Here is a 12,103-nt window from a genome sequence, read left to right as displayed (position 1 = left end):
CTTCATTTCAGAGGGACGGATGTTCATAGAGGAGAGGAGTTTGATTCTCTGGACTTTACCTGTGAAGCAGCAGCAGAGGAGAGTCCAGATGAGGACGGAGATCAAAGTCATGTTTTTGATGAGGAGGATTTCTGTGGCTTCTGTTGTCATGAAGGACAGCTGTCAGTCATCCAGTGTTCAACTCTCAGGACTATAAACTCTCCCAGAGCACTGGAGCATGGTGCTGCTGATGCAAAGTGGCTCTCTATGGAAATGCTCTGACTGACTCCAACAGGGACTTGGATTACTCTGATCATGCTGTTTATCAATGGATCAATCACTCTATCAGAGTATTGATTAGGAATGTGTCAGTGCTTTGGTTTGAGTTTGAAGTTTCCTTTCAGAATATTTTGTTTCATTTAAGTTTCATGAGGTTCCAGAAGTTTTGTCTCTTAAAAAAATATTCATGTTTTGGTAAATTTTCATACACTGTACATCACCAACAAATCCCAACATGCTGTAGGAGTTGGTTTAATTTGACTGAACTGTTTTTAACTGTTTATCTTTAGTACTGAAACCTGACTGTTGTCACGGTTCATCAGTGACACTTGTCTGTTGTCACGGTTGCTGAGCTGAGACAGGGAAATGAAACACTAACGCACTTCTCTAAAATGTGTTTTCTCTCTGCAGCGGGTCGAGTTGGCCCTGATTGCAAATGATCAAACCTTAGCATGCTAACACACTAAAGTAAGATGGTGAACACGGTAAACATTAGATAGATAGATAGATAGATAGATAGATAGATAGATAGATAGATAGATAGATAGATAGATAGATAGATAGATAGATAGATAGACAGATAGATAGATTGATAGATAGATTGATAGATAGATACTAGTCTTGCGTCTTTTGCTTGCAAATAACTTTATGTTTTCATGTCATTTACATTTATTTACACAAATCAATATAGAAAACATTTCCTCTCATCCTCTCTCTCTCTCTCTTTCTCTGTTTTCTTCTCTCTCTCTCTTATTTCAGGACCGATGTGGGTGGAGTTGCAGACAGGCAGGAGAACGGAGCTTTTTATTGGTCATTCGAGTGTCTGCTAATGAGCGTACCTGTCAAACGTCGTATTGAACCTATGAGACCATCCTCTGTCGTTTGTTCAGAAACCTAAAACGAACCTCTCTCCATGCAACAAACTGGTCACGTTTAGTTGTGATGACACGACCTTAACCTGTAAGTAGTTTTTAGTTTCCTGAACCCAGTCAAGCCTCGAGGTGGTTATTTGGAGGACACTGACAAACAATGTCGCCCTGTAGAAGTTGCATTTATACCAATTAGTCGATTAATCAAGAGAAATTCTCATCGTTTGAGTCATTTTCCAAGCAGAAATACACAAAAGTCTGAGCTAAATTCAGCATCAGTTGCAAGTATTCACTGTTTTACATCACCACATTTAAGCCGTTCATTTAGACCATGATCGACAGTTTGAAACAATCATAAAACATTTAGTGTGAACAGAACGGTTCTCATCAGAACAAACACGGGAAAACAAACGAGTAATTACTCATTATTAATTCATTATTTGTATATAAATGTAATTTCCAGGAGGCTGGGTCAGATCAGAAAATTCTCATGGGTGGTTTTTAGGAAGAACGTCTGCTGTTTTCACTTTAGAGGCCAATCGTTCATCTTCTCTCTGTCTTCCCTCTTCCCTCTCTCTCTCTCTCTCCTCGTCCCTCACTGCTCTCTCTTCTGCTCCTGTCCATCTTTGTTGATGACGTTCTTGAAGAGCGTGAGCAGCGGCCTCTGGCTCCGCTCGTCCCAGCTCTTCATGAAGCCGCCGTAGCGTTTGCTGGCCGGCGGCCCGCTCCAGCGAAAGTGCTTCATCTTGTACGTGCCGTCCTTCTTCTCGTGGACGTCGCCCGGCAGATGCTCCCGCTCCTCCTCTGCCTCCTCCTGCGCCATCTCCTGCGCCATCTCCTCGCTCTCTGACGCTATGATGTTGCTGGCGAGCTCCCGCCTCCTCATCTCTCCGGGAAACACCTCGGCCGACTCCTCCTCCACGCCGTTGGAGGTGTAGACTTTGACCGGGCGGCGCTTCCGCCCGACAGGCTTCCCCCAGCGGAAGTGCTCCATGGAGTAGGAGCGCTTGGCTTGAGGAGACGAGGAGGAGGAGGACAAAAGAGAGAGGGGAGGCAGATAATCAGGCTCTGGTGGAGGTACAGGTTGGAGGTGGGCATCGCCCGGGATAGCGGGCATCTCGGCATTGAGGTCGGAGCGACAGAGCTGGATGCACTCCTGCAGGAGAGGACACAGGAGCTCAACACAGTTACTGCGATAAACGAATTAAAGTGACATTTAGAGCCTCAGAAGTTTGTTTCTGATTGGCTCTTTAATCGCTCATTTAACATGAGCTAACAGCAGCTACAGCTGTCGGCAGTGTGTGTGTGTGTGTGTGTGTGTGTGTGTGTGTGTTACCAGCATGCTCCTCTCAGAGTCGACCTCCTGACAGCTGGGATGTTCAAAGCACTGACTGACAGCTCCTCTGGCCACGCCCAACACCGCCACAGCCACCAATAGCCACACAGGACACATTCCCCTGTCGACCAATCAGGAAGAGCGACATGTACAATAATTATCATAATTATTATTTTGGTTTTGATGCATTATGTGAATGATTATTATTCTGTTTACATTGTATCTGAATAATAAAGCTGTAATATCTGATTAACATCGTTATCTTTTGTTTAATTATTTGAATCGTCCATCCTGAAAAGTTTGATCCTGTTTTGAATGCTGCATAAATAAAGTTTATTATTACTATATGTCATTTAATAGACACAAGACAAAACAATATTAAACATGAACAAGTTGAACTATATTTATTATACAGTTTATTAACGATTGTTGTTAAATGGTTCAAATGAAAACGTTTATTCAGCATCAACTCCAGAACATTCCCACAACGTTCGCATATTTGGCAGCAGTGTAAAGTAAAGTAACTAAGTACATTTACTCAAGAACTGTGAGTATTTCAGTTTTCAAATATTCCACTTTTTACTCCACTTTATTTATTTAATCACTTTAGTTAGCATTTACTGTGCAGATTGAGATTAATAATACAAAATATGACCAACAAATAAAGTGCAGGGTATAACTATAGGTTTAGAAAATATAAGATATGATTATAATTTATCTTATTCTGCATAATGAGCTGTACTTTTGGTTCTTTAAATACACTTTTGTACCTTTACTCTGTGCTGCTGCAGTAAAAAAGCTTCTGTTTGGTGAAACGTCATAACAGATAAGACCTTTTTTTAAAAATAAATCCTAATAATTATGTCACTTTTATTTGCTTAGCAAAAATACAACAGTACTGGGGACAGCCAGTAAGAGTCGGGATGAAGTAAAACTATTCGACAAATCCTCATTTATGGTTTTAAGTGTTGTTTAAATTGTTCAATTAGAATTAGACTGAAAGATATTAATTATGTTTAATGTACACGTTCATTTTTGTCCCCATGTCTTTGTTTTATTGATAACTATTGATAATTTTGTGTATCCTAACTTTCATGTATTTAATTTTAGTTTTTAGTATTACCTTGGACTACTTTGCACTCTTTGTGGACAATGAAATTGTATTGTTACATCCTGTGTTTAAATTATTTGATATGATTTACAACAAATAACCCGACATGACAAAGTAGACTTACAAATAATAATAATGAATAAATGAACTCACCACGCTGTCCTGTCTCTCTCTCTCTCTTTCTCTGTTGTTTTCTTGTCGTTCGGCTGTTGGCCAGAGACTTCTGTCGTTCCCCTTCACTTTTGTTCCTCCAACCAAACAGACGATTTTATATCTTGTCAGCCAAGGACACACACACACACACACACACTCATACGGATGATGACGTCATTACCTGAAATCTCCCCATCATGCTCTCATTCATGCTCGTAAACACACAGAGCTGCATGAAAATGGACAATCGATGAAATGTCATCCCCCCTCTTCCACCCACACACACACACACACACACACACACACACACACACACACCATCGTCATCGTCACTCTCGAAAATTAAAACCTCTGATCTCAAAAACTTTCTGCACTTCCTGGGAAAACAAATCCAGAGTCACCGTGTGCACCAGACATCACAGAAATGAAAATGAAAAGCTGCTCGTCTGTCTGTCAGTTTGCTCCCCAGAGGACGAGCCCCCCGACTTTTCCTCCAACGCAACCGCGAGGCTGACATCTGTGGGTTTGAGTTACTCGTCCTGATAACTATTGGACAAAGTTACGTTCATGTTCCCCTCAGGATGAATCGAAGATTTGAAGAAACACAATATCAGATATTTAAACGGTTCCACATCCTGGAGAAAAACCGGAATTAACTTGGTGTTAAAATTAGACTGTTTGCAGAGTCCAGGCCTTCAAAAATAACCTCTTGTAGGTCAGGTCCAAGAATGGTGACACCATTTCCAACGAAGATGGAAGATCTGATTTAATTCAAACCTTCTCCAGAGCAGGTTACAGACCTGCAACACAAGATAATCTAGCCAGCAGAAGAGAGACACCTTCGTGATATTGACAAATCCAGATTCACTAAAACATTCATCTCGCTTCACCGCTAGCTGCCGGCATGGCTCGTGGTCTTTGGTTAAAATAACTTTTAATATGTCGTTTTCTCATATTTGTTGACATGTTTTAACATTAGAACCACGCCATCCTTTGACCCTTTGAATCATCATGTTCATCATCGTTCAGCGCCTTGCTGAGTGTTAAAGGTCAGCTGACGTGTTCGTCGGATTAACACCAAACCAACATGTTGTCAGAGGGGATTCAAACCTGTGGGTCAGAGTCTACAGTTACACAGACTCACCTGCTGTCCATTGTTTGAGCCCTCGGTGTGACTAATGATGGATCTGAAGGGGATTGACTTGTTTTGAAGAGCACCGGAGGAAAAGCTGATGAGGATGAACTTCATTTTTAACGCTCGGTGTGTTTTGCTTGTTTCAAGCAGCTTTAAAGAAACTTTTATCTCATAAAATACCGTCTGCGACCTCCTGCTGACCCACTCTGACCTGTGATCAGCTGAACGGTGTCTCTGTCATTCGTACGTCTGTTCTCACACTATGTAACTTTGGGCTCCGGGTCGGGAGAAGTACGTAACGCTTTACGGCACTAAGTCACACAGCAGCAACTATTTCACTGATTCTGGTGAAACTGGATCATATTTTATGGAGGAAATGTTTTCTGGTTTTCCCTCTGATGTCCTCCGGCTGCTCCGCCTCAACTCTCTGTGATTTACAGAGTTTATGATGGACAGTGAAGTAAACTGCTGACAGCTGTAGCTGCTGTTAGCTCATGTTAGCTCAGAGCACCGGGGGGAAGGTTAGTGTTTGTACCACAGGCGTGTTGGACCACCAGGACGAATGCTGGAGACAGGAGAGCAGAGCGGGAATGGGAACCTGGAGCAGGCAATGTAACTGGGCCCATGGCAGAGTTGAAAAGATTGAAGAGGACGTTGCCCTTTTAGTCGTTGGTGAGAAAACAGACTAACCATAATCATAACCCAACACAAGGGCTTCCCTTTAAAGGTTGTAGGTACACCTGCCGTAGTTTTCTTAGTTCTCTTTAAAGGTCCAACAAAAGCCTCAATTTAAAAATGTATTGTAAAAAGCCAGCTGAAGAACTTATTTGCAAAAACGTGTTCCTTAAAAAGAACTCAAGTCATTTTGTTTTTTGGTCTGAAGATTCTTGACAAAGATGATCAGATCAGAGCTTTGGACGGATGCATGTGTTCGGAGCTATTAGAGACAGAATTGGTTTTTAAATGGAACCGAAGCTTCAGTCTCCTGCAAGAAAGTCCTTCCCTTGAGTTGTTTAGCTTTTTTTCTAATGGAACAACAAGAGTCAGGCAGGTAAATATAAACCCATTAGAGGGCTCCCACGGCCTTGAATCTCCATTTAATCCATTACAGACACAAACACACACACACAATTCTGAAGGAACATATATATAAGAGGAAATGCTATGACATTATCGACTCAGTATCAGAGCAGGAGGTACTTTATTCACAAACGTCAGCCTCTCTGTGCTTCTGTCTTCTCTGAGCAAAAAAACAATGAATGTTAAATGAGTGAAAGCACAGCAGCCACGAAACAGACCGCAAACGTGTAATCCTTCAATCATTCACCAATGTTTTATCACTTTAGTTCACATCCATCAAGCCGGTGATACAGCAGCAACTCACGTGTTCTGATTCGGAAAATTACTGTTTTTTTATCCAATGGCTTTGAACACAGAGATCTAACATCTGTTCTTCTGAAGAGTCCAAAAGTGTTATTAAATGTGTCAGTGTGAATCTTCCAAACTATGAATTGCAAACGTGTATCCTTTAACGCAGGGGTCTTCAACCAGGGGTTATGGACCCCTAGGGAGTCCGCAAAGGTACTGCAGGGAGCAAATGGAAAGAATTAATATGCAATAATAGGTTACATTTGATTAAAAAAAAACTAATTACAAAATAAATGATACAGATTAACATACTGTGAGGTGAGGAAATGTTTCCTGTTTTATTTTGTAGTCCTTCCCTGTCTGTGTCTTGTGTTATTCTACTTCTTGTCTTGTTTTCCCGTCTTTTTTGATTCTGCACCTGTCCCTGATTAGTTTCACCTGGTGTCTGTTTAGCTCCTGTGTTTCCTCGGCTGATCATAGATGTGTAAGTCTTGTTTCTCTGTGTTTGGATTATTGGCCTGGATTTCCAGGCGCCTTTAGTTAGCTCTTGTGTACCTGCCTGCATTTGGGTCCTTTCCTCAACAACAATAATAATAATAATGCATGAACTTCTTATCAACATAAACAAGATAGGCTAATAATCCAGTATATAAACAGATGAATAAAGGAAATCTAAAAGTTATTATAGGTCCCTGTTCTGTTTGTCTCTCGTCTGAGGGGTCCGAGGTTGAAGAGTCCTGCTTTAACGTGATCAGCAGATTTCCTTCCGTGACTCCGCCTCAAACCATATTGTTATTGTTCATTCATGTCTCTTTCATTTAACTTGTACTCATATTATTCTAATCCCATTATATGTAATCTATTACATTCCAGCCAATGGCTGCCAATCTCCTTAGAGGATTATCAGGATAAGATGCTGAACACACATACACAGTCTCCTGACTGTCCTGATGCATTTCCATTGAGAGGATTCAGCACTGGGATGCTGAGACATTCAGGGAAACAGGTAGGCTGAATTATGTACTTCCAGTGCTTCCTCAAAGGAAAGATTGAGCAGGAACAGACGAGCATCCTCGTCACTCAATGAGTTTTTGTTTTATTTCAAGGACTCCAAGGTTTCTTGACTTAATTGTTGATGTAAAATTGCTTCTCTCACTAATGGTAACCCTAGTAAACCAACAAGACTTCAGGAGATCTATTCCACTCCTGATCCAGTGAATGTCGACGCTCTGGCCCCTCGAGCCATTGGAATAGGTTGAAGACCTTCATAGAAACCTCTGAAGTGGTACAGCTGTGAGTTAAACAAAAATATTCTGAACTTTGTCTTGATGTTTCATTTTGTTTTGGACCAGTCTTCCCCATCCTGAATCTAAGCCGAGCATCATCAAGCTGCTATGAAACCCAGTGTTGATCCTGAAGAAACGGATTCTACCGATCAATCAGAGGGAAAGATACTGAATGTTTCGGGATGAAGTGGTGCTCCATTTTACTGACTTTCGTCTTGCTGACCGGCTGGTGTTGCCAGCCTGTATCTGGAGACTTTGTGACCTCTGATGAACACCCAGACGTTGGACATGATGAGGATGTACACCCCAACACTCTCACAGAAACAATTGGGGATGTACTGGACATGGACATCCAAACAAGCAGGGATGTGCTAGACACAAACATTGAAACAAACTGGGACATACGCGACAACTATGAGGATGCTGACTGGCATCCTCCTTCGTCTCACCTGGAAACACACTCCGACCTGTCGCCGGAAGCCCCGCTGGTGATACACAGTAGCAAAACAGCTGTGGACGACAGCGCCGTCCAAACCTTCAACCAGACTGCTGGCAGTTCATCTGAGCACTGTGGAGAATACGGCAGCCAGCTGACGTCCAACGGCCAGTGCAGGTTCATAGCAACGCTGCCACCGGTGCGGGTGGGAACGTCGCAGAAAAGCTGCCCGGATATGTTCCGCTGCACCGAAGACATCTCGCATTGGCTCCACGAGAACCAGAACAGGAAGGATCAGCTGGAGGAGCTGAGGGAGACGGTGTCAGAGCTGCAGGAGGAGCTGAGAGACCACCGGCATCGCGTCAAGACCCTGGAGTTGCAGGTACACTGCTGGTTACTAGTTTGCGTCTTTGTATGTGTAATGAAAAAGTTACTTTATTAAAGGAATAAATCAATATTTTGGGAATTTTGCTGTGTACACAGTTTTAGAGGCAGTGCGAGGACGTACAAAGTCAACAGAAAGACTTGAGCAGATGCAAATCCACACATGGTGCCATATCCTGAGCCAAGGACCTGCATGCATCCTGTAGCTTTATGAATCTGCTTCATGAGTTTCTCTGCTGCGTCATGCACGTGGTCGGTGTGGTCGTTCGTTTCCCAATTTGTGAGACAGAGCACCCGAAAGTCAAATTAAAAACTGCATTCCAGTGATGAGTTTGTCTTTAAATTACATACAAATGACTTTGGTGATCACCTGACTATTCATCAACATCAACAACAGGTCAAATGTCCAGTTAGCTTCAGTTTTATTATTCAGGCAGGTAAAACACAAGGCCCTGCGTTCATTGTCTCTTTCTGTTTATCTCTGTCTGTCTTCATCTCTCTGTCTTCACACTCACTAAATCCTCCTTAACCTTGAATGCTAATAGGATTAGCTGCAGGCCTTTTGGCCGGGGCCCCGTCCTGCCTGACCTGGAGAGTATTTTTTTGTGTGTGTCTCTGGGCAACCCCTCCTCAAAATCAAGGCCAAGTGTCATTGTTTGCTGTTGGACGTTGGACGGCAGTAGACCATGTTTGAACTACGCAGTTCACCTTCTTTTGTTTGCTGTTGTTTTGCCGATGAGGCAACAACAACAAAATCCTACCGAGATGAAGACACAAAGGCAAGATCTCGTTCTTAGAATGAGGGTTAGAACGTAGATGGACTGGAAAATCAAGACCTTCATCTTACCCACAGTGGTCTTGTACAACGTCCACAGTACTGCAGATGCTGCACCAACCCGCCAAGACCCCGAGATACTTAAACTTCCTCGCTTGGGGTGGCAACTCGCCCCAACCCAGAGCAAGCATTCCACCATTTACAGCAGAGAACCATGGCCTCAGACTTGAAGGTGTTGACTTTATACTCGGCTGCAAATCGCTCCAGTACACACTGAAGGTCACAATCCGATGAAGCCAACAGAACCACATCATTTGCAAAAAGCAGAGATGCTGATTAATAATAGTCCTCATGATGGTACAAACTATTTCTTTCTTTTAGAACAACAAACCTCCCTGCAAACTATTTCTACAGATTTCGTCTCCTGTCTGTCTTTCAGGTTGAAGAAAGCGTTCGTCTAAACTCGACCTTTGACCAGCGGTTGCACTCCCTGGAGTTGCGTCACGCCGAGGTCAACATGTTGCTGCACGTTCATGAAGCGCTGCTGTACGAGCTGCAGGCGCAGCTCCACAACCTTTCGGCCACCGTGCGGGGCATGAGCCGAATGAACACGGGCTGCACGATCAAGGTCATCCGAACTACACCGCTGCTCAACATGCGAGACACGCTGCCACCAGGTACACATACAACAGACACAGTGGTGAGTTGCAAGTTGCAAGATATTCACGCAACTTTTACTGAACATTTTAACACAATCTACCCAGCAGCAGTTTGTCCTGCAGCACATATGACAGTTGTAGCTGTGCATTGTTTAGAAATTGGTAATTATGTGACATTACCAGCTCCAGTTCTGGCACAACACTGCAGTTTAAAGAAAAGCATTAGTTAACAGTTTCATGTTGTGTGTGAAGCCTTGTCTCTCTCTCTCTGTCTCACTCTCAGACAGACAGTACCTGTCTCTCTGTCCATCAGACTGTGCATCTCTGTATCACAATGGTGTTCGTCGTTCTGGAGTTTACAACATTGCCCTGACGCCAGGCACCACCCTGCCCGTCTACTGCGACATGGAGACGGAGGGTGGGGTCGCACACTGTACTGTACATGTCATACAATTATGAAATACTGTATATGTTGTGTATATGCAGCATGTATGTGTGTTAGTTAGTGATAGTTCAAACACATGTCTGTGCCTTAGGCGGGGGCTGGATGGTGTTTCAGCGGCGGCGTGATGGCTCTGTGAGTTTCAACCGTGGCTGGTCGGAGTATCGTGGCGGCTTTGGTGACCCACGTGGAGAACACTGGCTGGGCAACCAACAGCTCCACCTACTGTCCAACCATGGCCACTACAGCCTCCGCATCGACCTGCAAGACTGGAGCCATGCCCACAAACACGCCCTGTACCACACCTTCAGGTAGACAGACAGGTAGACAGTAAAGAGAGAGGAGCTAGTATCTGCATAATCATTACTGAATCTGTTGGGGAACAAGATTTTTCCGTTCTAGTTTCTGTTTGTGGTTCGAGTAGTTTTGACCAATCTGCTTCGAGTTTGCATGTTCTCCCCGTGTCTGTGTGGGTTCTCTCTGAGTGCTCCTGCTTCCTCCCACAGTCCAAAGGCATGCACTTAATATCTGTGACTCCAATTGCACGTAGGTGCGAATGGTTACAACAGTTCACGTCAAGAGTAAAAGAAGAGGAATGCAATCTATCGTCTGATGATGAATGAGCTTTTTTCCAGTGATGAATCTGCTGTAGATTAGGAGAAGCACGTCTTTTACTCGTGTATCATGTTGCTAATTGGACTGCAGAGGAAGTCTTGGCCCAGATCTGTACTTTTCCAGATATTTTCTGGCTACACCAGATGCCCCGATTACTGTCGAAGCTCATCATCAACCAACTAATATGGCACGAAAATGGCTTGAGCCTTTTTTAGTAGGATGTGATTGCAGTCATCAATTACATATTTAAGCGTCTTTACATGGATCCCATTTTAAAACAAGCCATGCAGAGATTTCAACCAATCTTCTGCAAAACTCTTTCGACAGGTACAAGTCCTCGTTATTATCGTAAGAGCTTGTGCAATGTACAAGATTTAAGAGCTCGCAGTAGCTGGTAGGGAGGGTGCAGGCAGTGACAACATGTTTTCATAGAGTTCTTTTCCTGCAGGATAGATAATGAAGAGAACCGGTACCGCCTACATGTGTCTGGTTTCAGTGGAACCGTGGAGGATTCGTTCGGTTGGTACCACAACCAGCAGAGCTTCAGCACACCGGACACGGGGAACATCTGTGCTGAGATCAGCCATGCCGGCTGGTGGTTCCACCAGTGTTTCTACGCCAACCTCAACGGTGTCTACTACAAGGTAGGACACGAGAATCCAGAACAATGGAGGACTAACGTTGTTATGTTGGATAAATATGTTACTAATGTTGAAACTATGTTTCCCCACCAGGGCGGGCGATACTCTCTGAAGGCTCAGAACTTGCTCGGGCCGGACGGCATCGTCTGGTTCTCCTGGAAAGATTCAGACTTCTACTCTCTGAAGGCGGTCACCATGATGATACGGCCACGCAACTTCAGGCCACACCTGTCGCCATAGCAACGTTGTGTGTGTGTGTGTTGTCATTGAGGAACAAGCTGCGTCTAAAAGCACTTCCTATAGAGTACCAAATGTATTAATCCGCTGCTGAAAATAGTCCCCAACTAATGCACTGTTTATTTTAAGTTTGCTAAGAAAACTACAGTGACCAGCTGGTTTATGAAATCACTGAACCTTCAAACAAATAAAATATATATTTGTAACCTATTGTCTTTCGCAGAGTTTCTAAAGATTGTGCTCTTCAAGAGGGTGTAGGAGCATGCAGGGTATATTTGATTTACATTTACTTCTCTCTCCTGATAGCTAACCTCCACCTGTCACCTCAGTTTAAGTCATATGAGCGAGGATAAGTGAAAACGCCCGTGCACGGGTGGAGGACATTGTGCGTTTGTTGC

At 43.5% G+C, this 12,103-nt stretch overlaps 2 protein-coding genes across 3 annotated transcripts; one reads left to right on the top strand and one right to left on the bottom strand.

Moving 5' to 3' along the window:
- Nucleotides 1-1,215: 1,215 nt before the first annotated feature.
- On the bottom strand, nucleotides 1,216-4,324 carry LOC104939652 (pro-opiomelanocortin). Of its 2 annotated transcripts, XM_010756210.3 has the most exons (3): nucleotides 3,728-4,324; nucleotides 2,464-2,584; nucleotides 1,216-2,283 (listed from the first exon to the last, which is right to left on the bottom strand). In XM_010756210.3, exons 2-3 carry the CDS (start codon nucleotides 2,578-2,580, stop codon nucleotides 1,723-1,725), a joined length of 678 nt encoding a protein of 225 aa, XP_010754512.1. In that variant the 5' UTR covers nucleotides 2,581-2,584; nucleotides 3,728-4,324; the 3' UTR covers nucleotides 1,216-1,722. The 2 variants fall into 2 exon arrangements, with proteins under 2 accessions (XP_010754512.1, XP_019125927.1); XM_019270382.2 differs by lacking the exon at nucleotides 3,728-4,324 and having other exon boundaries at nucleotides 2,464-3,721.
- Nucleotides 4,325-7,698: 3,374 nt separating this feature from the next.
- Nucleotides 7,699-12,040, top strand: LOC104939654 (fibrinogen alpha-2 chain). Its single transcript, XM_019270376.2, has 5 exons — nucleotides 7,699-8,249; nucleotides 9,651-9,811; nucleotides 10,054-10,188; nucleotides 10,307-10,523; nucleotides 11,276-12,040. Exons 1-5 carry the CDS (start codon nucleotides 7,699-7,701, stop codon nucleotides 11,706-11,708), a joined length of 1,497 nt encoding a protein of 498 aa, XP_019125921.2. The 3' UTR covers nucleotides 11,709-12,040.
- Nucleotides 12,041-12,103: the final 63 nt, after the last annotated feature.

Source organism: Larimichthys crocea, chromosome XIII (assembly GCF_000972845.2).
Source record: "Larimichthys crocea isolate SSNF chromosome XIII, L_crocea_2.0, whole genome shotgun sequence".
NCBI lineage: Eukaryota > Metazoa > Chordata > Actinopteri > Sciaenidae > Larimichthys > Larimichthys crocea.
Note: the sequence above shows the minus strand (reverse complement) of the source record. Positions and strands in the feature narration are given on the sequence as shown.